Below are 22690 nucleotides of genomic sequence, written 5' to 3'. Positions count from 1 at the left end.
TGAGGTGACATCAGGAAGAGATGTTGGGGGAGGATGCTGGGGGCTGAGAGCGTTAGGTTCCTGTAGAGAAGTGATGCTTTGGGCTGATGTTGTTGGGTTGATGTGCGGCATGAACGGTGGGGGGGTGACTTTAGGGCCTCACCTGGTGGGAGGACATCAGGGAGTAACTGTGGGGCGACATTTTGGGGTGATACTGTTGGGAGCTGTGTCAGGGCACCAAACCAAGAGCTGTTGTGCGAGCAGGAGTTCCACTTGGGCTCCGTGTCCTGCACTGGCCACGCAGATGCGGTGCAGCAATGGAACAAACCCTGCAGACCCTGGGGAGAAGCACAGCTGGAGAGAGGCAGCTGTGGGGGAGAGGCACAGTGCCCTTTGGTGCAGGGGACGCCCTGCTGGCACTGCCTGTCCCACCCCCTGCTGCCGGGTTCTGCTCTCTGCTTTCAGGCGCTTTGCCGCCTCCCGGGGGTCATAACGTGATGGGGCACTGTGGGACTGCTATGGGTCACATTGAGGAGAGATGTGGGGAAGATGTGGGGTGACACCGTTGGAGGATAACAAACAGCAGTGACATAGAGGAGTTATGTTGGGGTATCAGTGGGGGCTGAAGTCAAGGAGTGACACTGGGGAGATGCTGGAAGATGATGTTTTTGGGGGGACATTGTTTCCTATCACTTGGGGTGATGTTGAGGTATCACTGGGGGTGAGATCAGGGAATCATACTGAGAGAAGACACGGAGGTGTGGGGGGAGACGCTGTTGGTCGTGTTGTGGTTGGGGGGGAGACGCTGTTGGTCGTGTTGTGGTTGGGGGGGAGACGCTGTTGGTCGTGTTGTGGTTGGGGGGGAGACGCTGTTGGTCGTGTTGTGGTTGGGGGGGAGACGCTGTTGGTCGTGTTGTGGTTGGGGGGGAGACGCTGTTGGTCGTGTTGTGGTTGGGGGGGAGACGCTGTTGGTCGTGTTGTGGTTGGGGGGGAGACGCTGTTGGTCGTGTTGTGGTTGGGGGGGAGACGCTGTTGGTCGTGTTGTGGTTGGGGGGGAGACGCTGTTGGTCGTGTTGTGGTTGGGGGGGAGACGCTGTTGGTCGTGTTGTGGTTGGGGGGGAGACGCTGTTGGTCGTTGTGGTTGGGGGGGAGACGCTGTTGGTCGTGTTGTGGTTGGGGGGGAGACGCTGTTGGTCGTGTTGTGGTTGGGGGGGAGACGCTGTTGGTCGTGTTGTGGTTGGGGGGGAGACGCAGTTGGTCGTGTTGTGGTTGGGGGGGAGACGCAGTTGGTCGTGTTGTGGTTGGGGGGGAGACGCAGTTGGTCGTGTTGTGGTTGGGGGGGAGACGCAGTTGGTCGTGTTGTGGTTGGGGGGGAGACGCAGTTGGTCGTGTTGTGGTTGGGGGGGAGACGCTGTTCCTGGTGCTGTTCAGTGATGGGAGATTTTGTTGCTAGTGTTGTGTAGGGGGGGAGAGGCAGTTGCTGGTGGTGTTGGTTGGGGGGGGGGAGGTGCTGTTCCTGGCGTTGGGTGGGGGGGGAGGTGCTGTTCCTGGCGTTGGGTGGGGGGGGAGGTGCTGTTCCTGGCGTTGGGTGGGGGGGGGAGGTGCTGTTCCTGGCGTTGGGTGGGGGGGGGGAGGTGCTGTTCCTGGCGTTGGGTGGGGGGGGGAGGTGCTGTTCCTGGCGTTGGGTGGGGGGGGGAGGTGCTGTTCCTGGCGTTGGGTGGGGGGGGGAGGTGCTGTTCCTGGCGTTGGGTGGGGGGGGAGGTGCTGTTCCTGGCGTTGGGTGGGGGGGGGAGGTGCTGTTCCTGGCGTTGGGTGGAGGGGGGGAGGTGCTGTTCCTGGCGTTGGGTGGGGGGGGGGAGGTGCTGTTCCTGGCGTTGGGTGGGGGGGGGAGGTGCTGTTCCTGGCGTTGGGTGGGGGGGGGGAGGTGCTGTTCCTGGCGTTGGGTGGGGGGGGGGAGGTGCTGTTCCTGGCGTTGGGTGGGGTGGCACTGATGGGTGACACTGAGGGATGGTACTGCGCTTATATTGGGGGGACACTGGAGAGCAAAGTGGTGCGGTAATGTTGGAATACCACTGATGTTTAACAGCAAGGAGTGATGTGGGGGTGACGCTCCTGGGGACATCCCCGAGTGACACAGTAACATTGTAGTGATGTTGGGAAGTGACACTGGGTGGGACTTAGGAGAGAGATGCTGGGAATGTTACTGGGGGCACTGTTTTGGACTGATGTGGGGTGTGGATGATGGGGTCATGCTGGGAGTGATGTTGGAGAACCACTGAGGGTGGAATCAGGGAGTAACTGTGGGGCGACATTTTGGGGTGATACTGTTGGGAGCTGTGTCAGGGCACCAAACCAAGAGCTGTTGTGCGAGCAGGAGTTCCACTTGGGCTCCGTGTCCTGCACTGGCCACGCAGATGCGGTGCAGCAATGGAACAAACCCTGCAGACCCTGGGGAGAAGCACAGCTGGAGAGAGGCAGCTGTGGGGGAGAGGCACAGTGCCCTTTGGTGCAGGGGATGCCCTGCTGGCACTGCCTGTCCCACCCCCCGCTGCCATGTTCTGCTCTCTGCTTTCTGGCGCTTTGCCGCCTCCCAGGGGTCATAACGTGATGGGGCACTGTGGGACTGCTAATGGGTCACATTGAGGAGAGATGTGGGGGAGATTTGGGGTGACACTGTTGGAGGGTGACAAAAAGCAGTGACATGGGGGGGTCATGTTGGGGTATCAGTGGGGGCTGAAGTCAAGGAGTGACACTGGGGAGATGCTGGAAGATGACGTTTTTGGGGGGACATTGTTTGCTATCACTGGGGTGATGTTGAAGTATCACTGGGGGTGAGATCAGGGAGTCATACTGAGAGAAGACACGGAGGTGGCGGGGAGCGAAAGGGGATGAGGGGGAGACGCTGTTGTTGGTGCTGGTTGGGGGGGAGACGCTGTTGGTGGTGCTGGTTGGGGGGGAGACGCTGTTGGTGGTGCTGGTTGGGGGGAGACGCTGTTGGTGGTGCTGGTTGGGGGGAGACGCTGTTGGTGGTGCTGGTTGGGGGGAGACGCTGTTGGTGGTGCTGGTTGGGGGGAGACGCTGTTGGTGGTGCTGGTTGGGGGGGATAGACGCTGTTGGTGGTGCTGGTTGGGGGGGAATAGACGCTGTTGGTGGTTTTGTTGGGGGGGGCGATGCTGTCGCTGGTGGTTTTGTTGGGGGGGGCGATGCTGTCGCTGGTGGTTTTGTTGGGGGGGGCGATGCTGTCGCTGGTGGTTTTGTTGGGGGGGGCGATGCTGTCGCTGGTGGTTTTGTTGGGGGGGGCGATGCTATCGCTGGTGTTGTTGTTGGCGGGGAGATGCTGTCGCTGGTGTTGTTGTTGGTGGGGGGATGCTGTTCCTCATGATGGTTGGGGGGGGGAGATGCTGTTCCTGGTGTTGGTTGGGGGGGGGGGAGATGCTGTTCCTGGTGTTGGTTGGGTGGGGGAGATGCTGTTCCTGGTGTTGGGTGGGGTGGCACTGATGGGTGACACTGAGGGATGGTACTGCGCTTATATTGGGGGGACACTGGAGAGCAAAGTGGTGCGGTAATGTTGGAATACCACTGATGTTTAACAGCAAGGAGTGATGTGGGGGTGACGCTCCTGGGGACATCCCCGAGTGACACAGTGACATTGTTGTGATGTTGGGAAGTGACACTGGGTGGGATTTAGGAGAGAGATGCTGGGGATGTTACTGGGGGCACTGTTTTGGACTGATGTGGGGTGTGGATGATGGGGTCATGCTTGGAGTGATGTTGGAGAACCACTGAGGGTGGAATCAGGGAGTGACTGTGGGGTGACATTTTGGGGTGACACTGTTGGGAGCTGTGTCAGGGCACCAAACCAAGAGCTGTTGTGCGAGCAGGAGTTCCACTTGGGCTCCGTGTCCTGCGCTGGCCACGCAGATGCGGTGCAGCAATGGAACAAACCCTGCAGACCCTGGGGAGAAGCACAGCTGGAGAGAGGCAGCTGTGGGGGAGGGGCACAGTGCCCTTTGGTGCAGGGGACGCCTTGCTGGCACTGCCTGTCCCACCCCCTGCTGCCGGGTTCTGCTCTCTGCTTTCCGGCGCTTTGCCACCTTCCGGGGGTCATAACGTGATGGGGCACTGTGGGACTGCTAATGGGTCACATTGAGGAGAGACGTGGGGGAGATTTGGGGTGACACTGTTGGAGGGTGACAAAAAGCAGTGACATGGGGGGGTCATGTTGGGGTATCAGTGGGGGCTGAAGTCCAGGAGTGACACTGGGGAGATGCTGGAAGATGACGTTTTTGGGGGGACATTGTTTGCTATCACTGGGGTGATGTTGAGGTATCACTGGGGGTGAGATCAGGGAGTCATACTGAGAGAAGACACGGAGGTGGGGGGGAGAGAAATGGGATGAGGGGGAGACGCTGTTGGCGGTGTTGGTTGGGGGGGAGACGCTGTTGGTGGTGCTGGTTGGGGGGGAGACGCTGTTGGTGGTGCTGGTTGGGGGGGATAGACGCTGTTGGTGGTGCTGGTTGGGGGGGATAGACGCTGTTGGTGGTGCTGGTTGGGGGGGATAGACGCTGTTGGTGGTGCTGGTTGGGGGGGATAGACGCTGTTGGTGGTGTTGGTTGCGGGGGGATAGACGCTGTTGGTGGTGTTGGTTGCGGGGGGATAGACGCTGTTGGTGGTGTTGGTTGTGGGGGGATAGACACTGTTGGTGGTGTTGGTTGCGGGGCGATAGACGCTGTCGCTGGTGTTGTTGCTGGGGGGGGCGATGCTGTCGCTGGTGTTGTTGCTGGGGGGGGCGATGCTGTCGCTGGTGTGGTTTCTGGGGGGGGCGATGCTGTCGCTGGTGGTGTTTCTGGGGGGGGCGATGCTGTCGCTGGTGGTGTTGTTGGCGGGGGGATGCTGTTCCTCATGATGGTTGGGGGGGGGGAGATGCTGTTCCTGGTGTTGGTTGGGGGGGGGAGATGCTGTTCCTGGTGTTGGTTGGGGGGGGGAGATGCTGATCCTGGTGTTGGTTGGGGTGGCACTGATGGGTGACACTGAGGGATGGTACTGCGCTTATATTGGGGGGACACTGGAGAGCAAAGTGGTGTGGTAATGTTGGAATACCACTGATGTTTAACAGCAAGGAGTGATGTGGGGGTGACGCTCCTGGGGACATCCCCGAGTGACACAGTGACATTGTTGTGATGTTGGGAAGTGACACTGGGTGGGACTTAGGAGAGAGATGCTGGGAATGTTACTGGGGGCACTGTTTTGGACTGATGTGGGGTGTGGATGATGGGGTCATGCTGGGAGTGATGTTGGAGAACCACTGAGGGTGGAATCAGGGAGTGGCTGTGGGGTGACATTTTGGGGTGACATTGTTGGGAGCTGTGTCAGGGCACCAAACCAAGAGCTGTTGTGCGAGCAGGAGTTCCACTTGGGCTCCGTGTCCTGCGCTGGCCACGCAGATGTGGTGCCGCAATGGAACAAACCCTGCAGACCCTGGGGAGAAGCACAGCTGGAGAGAGGCAGCTGTGGGGGAGGGGCACAGTGCCCTTTGGTGCAGGGGACGCCTTGCTGGCACTGCCTGTCCCACCCCCTGCTGCCGGGTCCTGCTCTCTGCTTTCCGGCGCTTTGCCACCTTCCGGGGGTCATAAAGTGATGGGGCACTGTGGGACTGCTAATGGGTCACATTGAGGAGAGACGTGGGGGAGATTTGGGGTGACACTGTTGGAGGGTGACAAAAAGCAGTGACATGGGGGGGTCATGTTGGGGTATCAGTGGGGGCTGAAGTCCAGGAGTGACACTGGGGAGATGCTGGAAGATGACGTTTTTGGGGGGACATTGTTTGCTATCACTGGGGTGATGTTGAGGTATCACTGGGGGTGAGATCAGGGAGTCATACTGAGAGAAGACACGGAGGTGGGGGGGAGAGAAAGGGGATGAGGGGGAGATGCTGTTGGCGGTGTTGGTTGGGGGGGAGACGCTGTTGGTGGTGCTGGTTGGGGGGGAGACGCTGTTGGTCGTGTTGTTGTTGGGGGGGAGGTGATGTTGCTGGTGTTGTTGTTGGGGGGGAGATGCTGTTCCTGGTGTTGGTTGGGGGGGGGAGATGCTGTTCCTGGTGATAGTTGTGGTGGCTACTGCGTGTGCCCGTGGCCCGGGCAGGCTCCTGGTGCTCTCGTGCGGAGACCAGCCAATCGGGTGCCTGCGGCGTGCATAGGGGAAAACTGAACGAAAATGGCCGCTTCCCGCATCGGAATCGCCATCAGCACATAAGAGGCAAGAAAAAAGAGGCGGAATACTAAACGTGGAGGCGGCAAACATTGTTGGTCTGGCGGGCCACAAACGAGCTGCTCGCCGGTACTTCAGAGGAAGCAGCAGTTTGATTATGTTATAAAAATTTTTTGTGCATGCGTAGTATCGTTCTGAGGAGTAAGCATGATAAAGATTGGCGGACTGGCTGTGCATAGGTTCATAGGGTTCCCAAACAGCCCTGCATCAGTTAGCAGGGTCGCTTTGCAGTTCTGTGTGCTGACTGCACTGCATTCATCCCCACTTCTAGGGCTCTATAGGTACTGTTATCAAAAAGCCACGCTTCCCATTTACTCAAGAAGTAGGAGCTTCAGTACTCACAGTGTCACCCAGCTTACGTGGTGTCTTCCAGTTTGGTAGTGTAGTGGCTGACAACCATCTCAGCACAGGATGGGCCCCACAACCCCACCCCACCTGTACACACCTGCACTGAGAGCACCACCACTGAACTATAACAGCGCTGAGCGATCAGAACGTACGTTCGCTGCTTCTTCGCGCATGCGTTCTGTTGCCACCGTGACCAAACAACCTCGTGGCAGTTCCGCGCAGTGTCCACGCGGCGGCAGCAGAGACCGCGTAAAGAACTTCTTCGGCACTGACGCGGATCCGTAGCGCCGCCCCTGACGTTCCGTTCTCCTTTTGATGTCAGAGAAGATCACATTTAGGAGATGGGCGGAAACGTATAAATAAACAAAATGAACCATGAATGTACTCAAGGAAATCTTTTTCAAACCCAAGAAACCTGTGTTAAGTCCTCATGAATATCTGTAGAAAATGGTCAAAAAATTGGCGTGGTCATGCTTTTTGTTTGTTTGGGGTTTTTTTGTTTTGTTTTGCCAGTATCAGTTACACTGTTGTTTAACATTCATGCACCAAACTCCTACAACTGTGGCAGTGTAATGGTTACGAAGCGACGGCTCGTTAGCAGAAAGCACAGGGCTATAGGGATGTCCTCTCAGTCTCCATTTTGTTTGTGTTTTCATGCATTTGTTTACTAAATATGGAGTACAAGAAAAGCATTTATTTTTGCTTTTTTTGGTGTGCAATAAAAGGTGGAGTTTATGGCCCTTAGAAATCTCCAGACAATCAAGAATTAACAGGAAATGTTCAAACTGGATCATGAGGACACAGAATCCCTTCGTGGAAAAGAGCATTCCTGGAACTGCAGAATGCAGTCGGCCTGCTGCAGCCTTAGGGTGCTTACAGCTGCCTTCAAGCAGTGTCCAACCCCCCAATAAATGCGGAGATCACAATTCAGTGATAAAGAAGGAATCGCGTATCCTTTCTTGAGGACTGGAGCTCACCTCACAGTGCATGGCAGGTAGACTGCAGGTAGAGATCCTACTCCTGTGGCAGTCAGCCCTTAAATGTGGGTAGGGAGCTGTGGAACCACGTATCCTCTCCCACAGCTGAACTGTTTCCACCTGTGCTCCCAGTGCTGACTGCCACTGAGGAAGGGTCTTTTGTTGGAGCTCCCTCTTTCAGTGCTCTTTCCCTGTGAGCCTCAGTCCTCAGAGGCAGGTGAGCATTCCCTTTCCTTCCTTCTGTAGCACCTCCTTCTTTGTGCTGCTTTGCCTTTGCAGGCGTCCTCAATAGGCGAACCTGGTGCTCACCTGCATGGCGGCATGCAGTCTTCTGGCTCAAGCGTCAGTCCCAGACCCCAAATAGCGATGCTTTACAGTGCGCTCCTTGAATCAAAGGTCGCTCCGTACCACAGTTCCCCATTTCTGCTGCACCACAATGCAGGAATTCTCATGTCACAGAGCTCAGAGAGAACGGACCGATGAAGTCCAGGACACACACCCCATAGAACCTGTCTGTGTGTCCACTTCGGAAACCAGACAGAAGGTGGCGATGAACAATCGGTTCTTGGTGCCTGAATGCTGCCACAGAGCCCCGCCAGCAGCTGCCGTCACGAATGTGGCCAACGTCACCACTCTTTGGCGAGCAGCCACACGGCCATGGACAACAGTTGTGTTAGAGGGGAAAGGTACATTCTTGATGGTTCTGTTGCAGGAAGAGGACAAAGAAACGTTCACTTTCACCCAGGAGGGGACATCTACAGTGTCATCAGACCCCACGGGGGTGTATGCATCTTCCCCCCCCCGCTCACGCTACCTGTGCTGAACTTTTACTGTTTCACAGCCTCAGAGACAGAAATGTCATCGATGTGTGGATGAAGCTCCAATTGGAGGGACCTCCCCCGAGGAGGAAAGGGAGCGGCAGCCACATTGTGTAGGCTGGGGGCTGTGGTTCCACCGGGGGACGGAACAGAGAAGAAATGAGATGTTCAGGCAGCAAAGTCCTTGAACCATTGTGGGTATGGGACTGTGGAGTTCTGAGCTCTGTGGTAGCATTAGGGGGGCTGCAGGGTGGAGGTGCAATGTGGGTTATGGGAGCATCCCCGTGAGGGGATGTCCCCCCGACCACAGCCCTATAGGGCACTCCATACAACACTCCATGACCACATGGAGGGGGCTTCCGCTTGTCTCCCCTCTGGCCCCGAAGGGGTTAAACAGCCCTGAAGTGGGGCAGGGGGGCGGTGAAGGGGGTGGGGCCATGGTGTGGGTCCGACCCCTCCCTCCCCATTTCCTCCACCTCGCGGGGGGGCACTTTGGACGGGAAACGGCAGCAGCGGGTGGAGCACAGGGCCCCCCTAGACACACCGCCTCCCGAGTGCCGTGCGCATCACCATGAACCCACGCGGGGCCGTGGGGGGTCTCCTGCGGGTCCTGGGGCGGAGAGAACCCCACCCGGTACAGGGAGACGAGGGGGAGGACACGGGAGGGTGGGGAGGGCGTGGATGGGGGTTGGGGGAGTCCCGCGCGGCATCGCATGAGTTGAGTGTGTGTGGGAATGGGGGGAGGGGGGGGTGTTACGTGAGAGGGGGTTTGAGGGCGTATAAGAGGGTCCCACGTGGAATCTTAGAAGTGCGTCACATTTGTAGGGGTCTCTAGTGGGGGGGTCGTGGGGTGAGGTGTGGTCACGTGTGGGAGTGGAGGGATGGGTGGCACAGTGTGGGGGGATATATGGTATAATAGGAACTCCGTGGTGGATCGTGCAGATGGGACGATGGGGTCTGTCATGTGTGGGGTGGGGGCACTGTGGGGCAATGACATGAGGACCAGGATGGGGGACTGGGGAGGGGTGGGGGATTATGGGGGGTTGGAAGTCCACAGGGATTGAGGACACATGTCAGGTGATAGTGTACTCCTGGGGTTAAAACAGTCACTGGTAGGCTGTGAGTGGAGGGACAGCTCTATGGGGTTTGGGATCAGAAATGGGGTGGGAAGTGGCACTGCAGATTTGGACTGTGGGGGGGAAGAGTGGGTCACACTTTGCGTTGCAGCTCCCTTTGTGGTGGGGACATGGGGAGGGGGGCAGAGGGGGAGGCAGATCTGTGGGTTTGGGGATCAAGGATGGAGTGGGGGGGAACAGAGTTGAGGGGCAGTGGAATTTCATGGGGATGGGGACACACATGGGGCAGAGAGGGTCACATTTGGGATCAGGGTGCCCCCATTGGGGGAGACAAGTGTGGTGTGTGCTCACCCCGTTGCTGTGTTCTCCCTTGTGAGGCTGCCCTACAGTGTGCACTGGGAGTGCGCTCCGCTCTGTGTCCCCCCCACCCGTTTCCCACGCCCGCTCCCCCTAGGGCCATTTCCTGGACTGTGCCTGAACTGCTTCCTGCAGAGGGACACTGCGTGTGGGGGATGTGGGTCACAAACACGGAGGCAGCGGGGGGGGGTCATCCCCAAGCACCACATCCCCATTGTGTCCACATGTCTCCCCGTTCCCTCGCTGTCTCCCTATACCGCCCCACAGCCCCCCTCCAGTGCCGCCCCACACTTTCCAGGAGAAGTCGTTCCGGAAGAGGTCCCGGTCCTGCGCCGTCTGTCAGGACAGCGTGGGCGCCCATGGGCTGCTCTGCCGAGGTGACGCAGCACTGTATCCCCATGTGTCCCCAGTGTCCCAATGACCCATGTCTTTGTGTGCCCGTGGTCTCAAAGTTACGTGTCCGCATGTTCCTATGTCCTTGTCCCCACAGTCTGCAAGATCGTATCCCATAAGCGCTGTGAGGCCAAGGTGAGGACCGGGGGGGCACGGGGGCCATGGGGTGACATTCGGTGATGTTTGGTGGTCCAGGGATGCCCCCTCCAGGTCCCCAGAGCCACTGGGATTCTGTAGGCAGAGAAAGACCCACGTCCCTGCTTCCCCACAACTCCCTGTCCCCACATCCCCGTGATGTCCCTGTGCCCCCACGCAGAGCGCTTGGCTGTGCGCCAGGGGCTGCAGCTGGATAAACAGCGGATGGACGGACGGACATGGGCGGGGGAAGCACTGCTCCATGCCTCAGTTCCCCTGGGGGTTTGGGTTGTGGGTTGTGGAAGGAACGTCTGTGGGGCTGGAGGCCCGCTATGGGGCCAGATTTTTTCTATGGAGCTACAGTAACTGTTCTGCCCCTGTAGGTCACATCTCCGTGCCACCCCCCGCCCCCTCCCGAGCTGGTAAGTTATGGGGCTGGGGCCCACCCCCACCCGCACCCCCACCCCCACCCTGCAGCAATGTTGGCGCACCCTACAGTGCCCCCTAAGCTCTGTGTGCCCCACAGCGGAGAAACACTGCCCCACCGAGGCATGGAGAGAAGCCGGTGAGAGGCGAGTGGGATTGGGGTTGGGGGTTGAGGTGGGATTGGGGTGGGGTTGGAACTGGGGTGGGGTGTGGACTGGAGCTCTGTGTGCCCCCAGGACAGAAGTCTGCCCTCCAGTGCCCCCTGGCAGCATCGTTCCCTGCCCAGGTGCGATGGATGTGGGGAGGGGGGGGGTTCTGTGGGCACTGTCCCCATCACCGGTCCCCACATCCCCTGCCCCCCAGCATGGATGTGGACCCATGTCCTATAGCCTCGTAACCCCTCATGACCCCATAGCCCCATTTATCTCTCCATGACCCCGTGTCCCCATGTAGTCCCCCGTGTCCCTGTACAGTCCCCCATGACTCCGTGTCCCCATATAGTCCCCAGTGACCCCATCTATTGCCTTGTGACGCCCCCAGGCTGCCCCCCCCGGCTGTGCCCAGTGCCCCCCCTGCGGAGCTGAGCTATGTGACGGAGCGGATGATCGCAGTGCGGTTCCCGGTGGGGACGGATGAGCGGCGCTTCCACGGAGATCTCCGTGATGTCGCACTCCTCCTGCGTGCGCGGCACCGTGACGGATACACAGTGGGGGGGGGGCGGGGGGGTTGGTCCTTGGAATGGTATGTGGAGACTGGGGATGGGACATAAGACACTGGGGGACATGGGGACAGGGACTGTGGGGATGGACTGGGGACGGGACATGGGGGTATGTAGGGTCAAAGCAGGGGGACATGGGAACAGGACATGGGGTCCTCTGGGCAGAGGGGAACAGGACGCTGGGGACACAGAGCCCCATAAAGATGGGCCGGGGATCCCTGGGGACGGTTGGAGGAGGGGGGCTCCACCATGGGCTGTGACTCAGTGTCCTCTCTGCTGCAGCTCTTCAACCTCTCAGAGAAGCGCCATGACCTCATCCACCTGCACCCCACGGTCAGCACTGCAGGGGGGGAGTCCGAGGGTGTCCCATGGTGTGGGGTTGGGGCTATGGAATCAGGACCATTGGGGTCCTGGGGGGCATGGAGTGTGGGGTTTTGGGGAGTGTGGGGGTTGAGATGTGGGGTTCCAGTGGCGTTGGTGTGTGGGATTGGAGTGTGGGGTCCTGGGGAGGTTTGGGCCACAGAGTTGGAGTATGGGTCGTGATGTGGAGCCCTCGGGGGATCGGACTGTGGGGTCAGGGACATGGGTCGTGCTGTGGGTCACTCCGTGGCCACCCACAGGTACAGGAGTTTGGCTGGCCAGACCTGCTGGCCCCCCCCCTGGACACACTGTGCGCCATCTGCAAAGCGTTGGAGCGCTGCCTGCGTGCGCTGCCCCCCCGTGTGGCCGTGCTGCACTGCCGGGTGCGTGGGGTGGGGTCACAGCATCGTGGGGGGGGGTTGGGGGGGAGGTATAGGGCCTTGGTGTTTGTAGGGGCAGGACTATATAGGGCCTCGGGGTTGTGGAGTCTTGGGGGGAGTGGAGTGTCACAGGGGGTTGTAAGATGGGGGGCTGAGGAGCACTGACCCACAACTCCCTCAGGGCAACGGGGAAAGTGGGCGTCGTGGTGGCAGCGTATATGCACTACAGCCACGTCTGCGCCAGGTAGGGGGGTCATAGTGGGGTGCAGAGAACTATGGGGTATGGGGTGAGGGATGTGGGGTCTATGGATTGGGGTGCAGGGTGGGGGCTGGCTGGGTCTATGAGATGTAGGGTGGGGGGGCCTATGACATATGGGATATGGAGTGGGGAAGGGCGAGATTATGGGGGGAGGTGTTAGCGTTGGGTGTTGCGGGGAGTTACGGGGTATGTGGAAGTGATGGGGATCTGGGGGGTTATGGGAGGTGGGGGGGGCTGAGGGTTGGGGGAGGCATTGGTGGGGGGTCTGGGGGCTATGGGAGGCTATGACTTATGGGGAATGGGGGCTGATATGGGAGAGTTCTGGGGCATGGGGCTGCAGGGGACAGTGGCGGGGACTGCGGGGATCTATGGGGCCCAGTGGGGCTGTGCTGATCCCACAGTGCGGAGCAGGCTTTGGGCACCGCCACCATGAAGCAGTTCTGTGAAGAGAGAGTGGGGGGTGACATGCTGCCATCCCAGCGCAGGTGGGGAGGGGTACAGGGGCGGGGGGAGGGGGGTTGGAGGTGGAATTTGGGGGGCAGAGGTGTGGGGTGTGCAGGGTGTGGGTTTGGGTGGGTAAGGTTTGGGTGCACATGCTTGTTTCTGAGATGTGGGGTGGTATTGGGCTGCATGCAGTTTGGGGCATGGCACTGTGGGGTGCTGATGTGGGGCGCTGCCCCCCAGGTACATAGCGCACTTTGGGGCGCTGCTGTCAGGCGCCACACGGGTGAACAGCCGCCCTGTATTCCTGCACCATGTGCTGCTGCCTCCCCTGCCCCGATTCCAGCCTGGTGAGTGTCCCACCCCATTGGGACCCCACAGTGGGGTCCTTCCCCTTTAAAGTGATCCCCAAATGTGACTCCACCCAGGAAGTGGCCCTCAACCCTGCCCCCACACCCCCCTTTCCCATGCTGTGCCCCACAGACTTCCGTCCATTCCTGAAGCTGTACCAGGCGCTGCAGCTGGTGCACACCTCAGGCGTATAGTGAGTGCCCCCACCCCATGGGGGGACCCGAGCCCCCTGACCTCCCCAACCCCTGCCCCAGTTTGGGTTCCCAAACCCTCCCCTCCCCCCCCACCCCGCAGTGCCCCCGGCCCACAGAGTGTCTGCATCAGCCTGGAGCCCACGCTGCTGCTGAAGGGCGATGTCCTGGTGAGTGTGCAAGGGGGGAGTGCCAAACGGGCATACAACAGGGGAATGGGATGGGGGCAGTGCAGGACCCCCCGTACTGTGTGCATGTGACATGGACGTGTGTGATGTGGATATGGCAGGTGTGAAAATGCTGCGATACGCTGTGATGTGTGTTACGTGTGTGATGCGATATGATGTGATATAACATGCTACAGTGTGTGCCACGATGTGTGCCGTGAAGCGTGCCACGTGCCACACGCGTGCAGGTGCAGTGCTACCAGCGCTGGGGCTCCGCGCGCCGCGCTGTGTTCTGGGCGCAGTTCCACACGTGTGCGCTGCAGGGGCAGCGGCTGCAGCTGTGCAAGGAGGAGCTGGACTTGGCGTGCGAGGGTGGGGCACGGCGGGGTCAGGGGGGCCTTGGGGGTGATGGGGTCAGGGGTGTCAATGGTTGGGGAGTTATGGGGTCGTTTGGGTTCTGGGGTTGGGGAATCAATGGGGTCCCTGGGGGTCAGGGGTCATTAGGTGTCATGAGGTCAGGGAGGGGTCATAGTGGTTTGGTGTCATTCATTGGTGGTTGGGGCTTGGGGGGAGTCAGAGGTTATGGGGGGAGGGGGTCAGGGGGGTGTTCCGTTGAGTCATGGGGGTTCACGGGGACTCAATGGGTGGGGGCTCTGCTGCGGTGTGGGGCTGCACACCCCCAGTTCCCACTTTCCCCCCTCAGATGAGCGCTTCCCCCCCGATGCTGCCGTGGAGTTTGTGTTCTCATCTAGTCCTGACAAAGTGGAAGGTGAGGGGGTCACCCCCACAGCCCATAATAAACCCCCATAGCCCCTATAACCCCACCCCCACATCTCCCCCCAGGTTGGGCATCCCCCTGTGGCACTGTGTGTGTGGATCTGTGCACATGGGACCCCACGGTGCGGCGCGATTCCTTCCATGGCTTCAATGTGCGGCACCAGGACAGCAGTGACGGTGAGGGGCCAGCACCCACAGGACTCCCTGCCCCCCAACAGTACCCCACACCAAGGGCCACCCCGGTACTGCCCCTCAGTGGGACAGCAGAGGGATCCCAAACCCCGACGGGATGCGGTGGGACCACAGTTCCCAATGGGAAGCAAGGGTACCCTATGGGACCCCAAAATTGAATGGGACCTCCAGCCCCTGTGGGTCTGCAAACCCCAAATAGGACCCCATCCCATGGGGCCCCAAACTCCAGTGGGATGCCCCTGGGACCCCTCCCATCCCCCCCAATGGTGCTGTGTTCCCACAGACCTGACGCAGAAGGGGGGACCGCAGGAGGAGAGCCCCCACACACTCGTGCAAGACAAGGGGGCCCCCGGGGACAACCCATGGAAAGAGGAATCCTCCACGGCTGCACCCCCACCACTGCAGAGCTCTCCAGGGCACCCCCCGCCCCCCACGGCTGCAGAGCACTGGGAGCTGGAGCAGCTGCTGGGAGGCTGTGGGCTGGGGGGGGGGCAGGAGGAGAGCCCCCCTGGTGCCCCACACAGAACCCCTGTGCCCTATATTAGCCCTGCGGCCCATGGAAACCCTGTGCCCCATAGCACCTTGGCACCCCACAGTGATGCAGTGCCCCATAGTGGCCCTGCACTCCATAGCAGCCCCGTGTCCCATAGCACCACAGCATCCTATAGCACCATAGCATCCCATAACTGCCCTCTCCCACACGAGGATCCTGTGCCCCATAGCACTGCAGCATCCTATAGTACTCTGGTGCCCCACGGCAATGTAGTGCTCCACGGAGACCCCATGCCCTATAGCTGCCCTTTGCACCATAGCACTGCAGCACCCTATAGCACTGTGCCACCCCACAGGGACCCTGTGCCCCACAGCTGCTTTGAGTCCTATAGTGCTCTACCACCTCATGGTGATGCTGTGCCCCATAGCACTGCTGCACCCTGTTGTTCCCTAATGCCCCATAGCACCCCAACACCCTATAGTGACTCAGTGCCTTGTAGTGCCACACCACCCCATAGCAGCCCCACAGTCTATAGTGCCCCCACCACACCCCACAGCCCCCCAACATCCTGTACCCCCCCTGCATCCTATAGCCCCCCGTCACCCTACAGCCCTTCCCACCCCTATAGCACCTTGACACCCTATAGTACCCCAATGACCTACAGCCCTACAGCATCGTACAGCCCCCCATCACCCCACAGCCCCCTGACACCATATAGCCCCACAGCATCCTATAGTCCCCCAACACCCTATAGACCTACTGTGCCTTATGACACTCTGGCACCCTATAGCACACAAACTGCCCATAGGACTCATGTGCCACTTCATAGCACCCCGTCAACTCATAGCAGCGCCTCAGCGCCCCACAGTGCCCATGTCCCTCATAGTGCCTACAACAGCCCCCCGATGACCCCTTGCAGCCCATTGCACCACAGCAGTGTTCTGACACCCCACAGTGCCCCCATGCCCCATGGCACCCAAACCTCAATGGCACCCCATGCCCACGCCCACTTAGGCCACGCCCTCCAGCGCCGCCCCAGCCTGGCCCCTCCCCATCCCTGTCCGTGCCCGGGGGGCGGGGTCGAGGACGGGGGGTGGCGTCGCGCGCGGCGGTCGCTGTCTGAAGGGGCGGGGTCTGTTTTGGTCACGCCCCTCTGCCCCCTCTGCGAGCCACGCCCCTTCCCTGTGGGACCGCCCCTCCCCAAAAGTGGAACCCCCGGGAGCCCCGGGGAGAGCGCGGGAGGTGAGGGGGGGGGGATAAGTTCATAAGTTCATAAGTTCATAAGGTTGGAAAGGACCTATAAGATCATCTAGTCCAACCATCCTCCTATCACTATCTCTACCCAACTACTAAAATGGATGTGGGCAGGGGCGGTGGGGCTGAGAGTGGATACGGGCTGGGTGCGGGGAGTGGTAGGGAATGGGGGGGGCTACGGGGAGGGGGTGTTGGGGTTGTGGGGGGGTTGCAGGGGAATACGGAGGAGGCTATTGGTGGGCTGGGGGCTATAGGGCGCTCATGGGACGGTCGGGGGGGCCCTGCGGTGGGGTCGGCAAGAGGGAAATGGGGGGTGTGGGAAGGGTGGGGCCAGGGGGGGTTTATGGGGGACTTGATGAGTTGGGAGCAGAGGGCTTTAGGGCATTATGAGGGTGGGGGGGTATTGGGGGGGAGGAGGCATAGGGGAAGGCAGTCAGGGTGATGGGGGTTATGGAAAATGGGGGTTGCGTGGGTTCTTGTGGGGGACTATGGGGGGCTCTCAGGGGTTCACTGCTCCCCCATCCCCCTAACAGAGCCCGGCAGCCCCCAGGACTCCCCCACTCAGGACCACCCCCAGGGGGAGTCCTCCCCTTCTCCCTCCTTCTCCTCCCCCTCTTCTTACTGTGCCCCTCCCATGTCGGGACCTCCCCGAGAGGAGCGCAGCACCCCAGGGGGGGGCACGACCTCCCCCTGCCCGCCTCCCGCCGCGGCCGACCCCCCCGCTTTCGCCCAGGACACGTCCAGGTTCTGGTACAAACCAGGAATGTCGCGGGAGCAAGGTCCGTGGGGTTTAACTAGGGGGGGGGCGTTCATTAGGGCCCCTCCCGTGACGCTGTGCCCCCTAGCCGTGGCGCTGCTGAAGGACCGTGAGCCCGGCGCCTTCCTCGTCCGCGACAGCACCTCCTTCCGGGGGGGTACAGGCTGGCGCTGCGCGTGGCACAGCCCCCCCCTGGCTGCCCCCCGCCGGGAAAGGTACGGGCGGGGACCCTCCCAGAAAGAAACAAAGCACTGAGAGACCCCGGGAGGGCGGAAATCAGCGAAGTCCCCCCCTCCCCAGAAATCATAGACCCTTTCCTCCGTTCGGTTTAGCGCGGAACGGCTGTAGCCGGGTAGACGTGGCCGGCGTTTTTAAGACGCGCTGTGATTTCTCGCCGCCACCGTTCGGGAAGCGCGAGAGGTTCTCCCGGTTCCTAGCACAACTTGGCCGGAGACGGCAAGCCACTCGTCTGCGCCATCTCCAAGCCGCCGCGGAGCTCTCGACTCCGTCGGAGCTGGGTAGACCTGGCTGGACACTGCACGACAACCACGTAGCGCCCTCTCGGCATCTCCCGTTTTTTACGCACTCCCTCGAAACCGGGTAGACGTGGCCGGAGACCGCAAGCCGCCCCGGCAGCGCCCTCTAGGCGCCTCCGCTTGGCACGTCCAACTCCCTCGAAACCGGGAAGACGTGGCCGGAGGCCGCAAGCCGCCCCGGCAGCGCCCTCTAGGCGCCTCGTCGGAGCGCTCGACTCCGTCGGAGCAGGGTAGACGTGGCCGGACATTGCACGACGACCCCGGAGCGCCCTCTAGGCAACACCACTTAGTACGCCCATCTCCGTCGAAACCGGGTAGACGTGGCCGCAGACCGCAAGACGCCACGGCAGCGCCATCTAGGCGCCTCCGCTTGGCACGTCCGACTCCGTCGGAACCGGGTAGACGTGGCCGGAGACCGCGCGGCGCCCCGGCTGACACCTCCATCGGCCGCCGCCACCGCTCGCGACGAGCGACCGCAACGGCCGTAGCCGGGAACGCGGGTCCGGCGTTCCCAAGCGGCACCGGCATCGAGCACCGGACGCAAACGTTCGAGACGGCTTTAGCAGGGTAGACGTGGCCGCCGTTTCCGAGAAGCACGGGCAGAGAGCTCTCGCCGCCGCCGTTCGGGTTAGGGCGGAACGGCTGTTGCCGGGTAGACGTGGCCGGCGTTTTCAAAACGCGCGGTGATCTTTCGCCTCCGCCGTTCGGGTTAGCGCCGAACGGCTGTTGCCGGGTAGACGTGGCCGGCGTTTTTTAAACACACGCGCTGTGATTTCTCGCTGCCGCCGTTCGGGAAGCGCGAGAGGTTCACCCGGTTCCGGGCACACTTGGCTGGAGACGGCAAGCCACTCGTCCGCGCCATCTCCAAGCCGCCGCGGAGCTCTCGACTCCGTCGGAGCTGGGTAGACCTGGCTGGACATTGCACGACAACCACGTGGCGCCCTCTAGGCATCTCCCGTTTTTTTACGCACTCCCTCGAAACCGGGTAGACGTGGCCGGAGACCGCAAGCCGCCCCGGCAGCGCCCTCTAGGCGCCTCCGCTTGGCACGTCCGACTCCCTCGAAACCGGGAAGACGTGGCCGGAGGCCGCAAGCCGCCCCGGCAGCGCCCTCTAGACACCTCCACGGAGCGCTCAGCTCCATCGGAGCAGGGTAGACGTGGCCGGACATTGCACGACGACCCCGGAGTGCCCTCTAGGCAACACCACTTAGTACGCCCATCTCCGTCGAAACCGGGTAGACGTGGCCGCAAAACGCAAGCCGCCAGGGCAGCGCCCTCTAGACCCCTCGGAACGCTCAGCTCCGTCGGAACCGGGTAGACGTGGCCGGAGACCGCGCGGCGCCCCGACTGACGCCTCCGTCCGCCGGCGCCGCCGCTCGCGACGAGCGACCGCAACGGCCGTAGCCGGGAACGCGGGTCCGGCGTTCCCAAGCGGCACCGGCATCGAGCACCGGACGCAAACGTTCGAGACGGCTTTAGCAGGGTAGACGTGGCCGCCGTTTCCGAGAAGCACGGGCAGAGAGCTCTCGCCGCCGCCGTTCGGGTTAGCGCGGAACGGCTGTTGCCGGGTAGACGTGGCCGGCGTTTTTTAAAGACACGCGCTGTGATTTCTCGCTGCCGCCGTTCGGGAAGCGCGAGAGGTTCGCCCGGTTCCTAGCACAACTTGGCTGGAGACGGCAAGCCACTCGTCCGCGCCATCTCCAAGCCGCCGCGGAGCTCTCGACTCCGTCGGAGCTGGGTAGACCTGGCTGGACATTGCACGACAACCACGTGGCGCCCTCTAGGCATCTCCCGTTTTTTACGCACTCCCTCGAAACCGGGTGGACGTGGCCGGAGACCGCAAGCCGCCCCGGCAGCGCCCTCTAGGCGCCTCCGCTTGACACGTCCAACTCCCTCGAAACCGGGTAGACGTGGCCGGAGGCCGCAAGCCGCCCCGGCAGCGCCCTCTAGGCGCCTCCGCTTGGCACGTCCAACTCCCTCGAAACCGGGTAGACGTGGCCGGAGGCCGCAAGCCGCCCCGGCAGCGCCCTCTAGGCGCCTCCGCTTGGCACGTCCAACTCCCTCGAAACCGGGTAGACGTGGCCGGAGGCCGCAAGCCGCCCCGGCAGCGCCCTCTAGGCGCCTCCTCGGAGCGCTCGACTCCGTCGGAGCAAGGTAGACGTGGCCGGACATTGCACGACGACCCCGGAGCGCCCTCTAGGCAACACCACTTAGTACGCCCAGCTCCGTCGTAACCAGGTAGACGTGGCCGCAAAACGCAAGCCGCCCCGGGAGCGCCCTCTAGACCCCTGCTCGGAACGCTCAGCTCCGTCGGAGCAGGGTAGACGTGGCCGAACATTGCACGACGACCCCGGAGCGCCCTCCAAGCGCCTCCACTTGGCAAGCTCAGCTCCCTCGAAACCGGGTAGACGTGGGCAGAGATCGCACGGCTCCCCAGCTGACACCTCCGTCCGCCGTCGCCTCCGCTCGCGACCGGATCGTCCGTGGCCGGGGACGCGGGTCGGGTCCGGTATCCCCAAGCGGCACCGGCATGGAGCCATCCGAGCTGGGCAGACCTGGTCCTGGGAATGCCAAACTCGCCGGCAGCGGACTCTTGCCGCTGACGTACGGGACACGCGGTTCGCTGAAGGACCGGACCGACCCGGCGAGCCACCCTGTGCACACACGGGAACCTACGCCGATGCGGAGCTTTCGGGTGCGTGTGCGCCGGGTAGACCTGTCCGGAGACCGCGAGCCCCCGCCGGCAGCGCCCTCTGGCCGCCGCTGCGGAGCGCGCAAGTCGGGCGGGGCCGGCAGGGGCCGGGCGGAGCCCTCCCGACATTCCCGAGCCGGAACCGGAAGCGACCATCCGCCATCTTGTCAGCAGCCGCGTGGCGCGGTCGGGCGGGAGCGCACCCGTTGAGTGTCGGCGTCGCTCTCCCGTTTGTTTCCTTTGACTCCCGACGCAATCCTAGATCGAGTATTTGAGACCTAAGCGGCACCGGGCTCGCGGCGGGTGCTACGGAAGGACCCGGGAAGAGCGGGCGGACGGGCCGAGGTAAGCCCTATGCGCTTGAAGGGGGCCAAGCGGCGGGAGCTCGGGGTCGGTCACGGCCGCTCCGGGCCACCACACGGGCTCGGGGAGGAGCGGGCAGAAAAGCGCCTGACGGGGTGGGACCTCGGCCTCCCGGAAGAGCCGGGCGGCCGGGGAGCCATTGGGTCGGCGCCACGAGCGGGAAAAAATGGAAAAGCGGGAAAGCGAGGCGCTACAGGCGTGCAGACGTCCAGCCCCTCCCTCCGCCCAGAAAAGGATCCCTATGGGTCTCTATGGGTTCCTGCGGGGCGCTGTGCAGACACAGCGGGGTTCCAATCGCTCTCTGTTGGACCCTATGGGTCGCTGCGGGTCTCTATGGGGCGCTATGAGTTCTGCATGGGCCCCTGTGTGGCTCTAGGTGCCCCTCGGGGGCACAATGTTCTCTCTGTGGGTCCCTATGGGGCACTCTGTGGGCACAATGGGGTCCCTATGGCTCTCCATGGGGCACTAAGGGGTCTCTGTAAGGCTCTATAGGGTCTCTGTGGAACTCTGTGTGTCCCAGTGCGTCCCTATGGGGCTCTATGGGGTGTCTGTGGGGCTCTAGGGGTTTGGATGGGGCACTATGGGGTCTTAATGGGGTCTCTGTGGGACGGGTCTTTTTTTGGGGGGGGGGGAAAGAACTCCATAGAGAAATGTGGGGCATCGGTGGAGCGGACGTGGGGAAGGATCTGGGCCAGCTATGGGACGGCTGTGCGGCACAGGTGAGGAGGACGAGAATCTCAGCGGCCTCGTCCGGTGGGAGACCGCCCGTAAAGTCTCGGTGTCCCTCCTGCGCCGGTTTGTTTCTTTCTTCGTCTCTCTTCTTGCTCTATGTTTCCTTTTCACCAGGTGCCCGGGTGACTCTCGATGCGGTTGAACGTCCAGGACTTGAGACCTAAGCCACACAGAGCGAGAGGGGCCCTGCGAATGACTTTCCCCCGCTAAAGCTGCTGCCGCCGTGCCGTGCTGCACTTGCCTCTGCACCCCCCCCCCCACACACACACACCTTGAGGAGAATGGCGCTACGGAGGGACCCGGGCAGAGCGGGTGGATGGGCCGAGGCAAAGCCGTACGTCCTTGAAAGGGGGGCCAAGCAGCAGGCGCTCAGGGTCGGTCACGGCCACCCCAGGCCACCGCACGGGCTCGGGGAGGAGCGGGTGGAAAAGCACCTGACGGGGAGGCACCTCGGCGTGCCCGCTGACAGCTGTCCGAGCAGGAGCCAGCAGCATGCCCGGGCAGCCGAGCAGGGTTCTACGTGTCCCTGTGGGGCTCTCTAGGGTCCTTATGGGGCTCTACGGGGCACATTGTTATCTCTATGGTCCTCAGTCAGTCCCTATGGGGTCCCTTTGGTGCACTAAGTGGCCTCTGTGAGGCTCTATGGGTCTCAGTGTGTCTCTGTGGGGCCTCCGTGGGGCTCAGTGGTCTTCTAAGGGGTCTCTGTGGGGCTCTCTGGGTTTTGATGGGGCACTATGGGGTCTTAATGGTGTTTCCGTGGGACAGGCTTTCTTTGGGGGGAGAACTCTCGAGGGACGCGTGAGGCCTCCGTGCGGTGGATGTGGAGAAGGATCTGGGGAAACTATGGGGCACAGGTGATACGGGGCTGATGTGGGACCCGGCACTGAATCTATGGGGGAACAGTGGGGCACTGACAAGCCCCGTGGTGCAGCCATGAGGCTGATGGTGTTACCTGCGCCGCATCTCTGCCCCGCGCCACTGCCTCGCAAAAAAGAATAATAATAATAATAATGAAAAAAAAAAAAACAACCCCAAAAGAACCCAAGGAAGGGCAGCCCGAAAGCAGGACGGTGGGCCGGGGCAGGTCCACGGTTGGGGGGGGGGAAACAAGACGGAAAAACCCCTGCAGCTCGCTCGAGCGAGCGACGTCCCAGTGAGAAGAAGGAAGGACGGACGGGCAGCTGACGAGACGATTGATCTCACGGAACGAAGGAAGGATACAGGGAAGGAAAAACTAAAAACCAACTGTCG

At 61.6% G+C, this 22690-nt stretch overlaps 1 protein-coding gene across 1 annotated transcript; it reads left to right on the top strand.

The window, feature by feature from the left end:
- The first annotated feature begins 8960 nt into the window (after window positions 1-8960).
- LOC136044868 (tensin-2-like) lies at window positions 8961-20619 on the top strand. Its single transcript, XM_065730383.1, is given in 22 exon segments — window positions 8961-9022; window positions 10090-10199; window positions 10313-10350; window positions 10734-10772; window positions 10877-10915; window positions 11013-11062; window positions 11317-11482; window positions 11777-11827; window positions 12115-12251; window positions 12416-12478; window positions 12895-12978; window positions 13178-13284; window positions 13418-13478; window positions 13580-13646; window positions 13892-14015; window positions 14347-14412; window positions 14487-14597; window positions 14896-16347; window positions 16893-17138; window positions 17205-17264; window positions 17267-17331; window positions 19891-20619. Coding segments are annotated over 22 exon segments (3927 nt in total).
- Window positions 20620-22690: the final 2071 nt, after the last annotated feature.

This window comes from Cyrtonyx montezumae, unplaced genomic scaffold (assembly GCF_038088225.1).
Source record: "Cyrtonyx montezumae isolate F1298 unplaced genomic scaffold, pur_monq_1.0 scaffold_122, whole genome shotgun sequence".
NCBI classification, from domain to species: Eukaryota; Metazoa; Chordata; class Aves; order Galliformes; family Odontophoridae; genus Cyrtonyx; species Cyrtonyx montezumae.
This window is presented reverse-complemented; position numbering and strand designations above follow the sequence as displayed.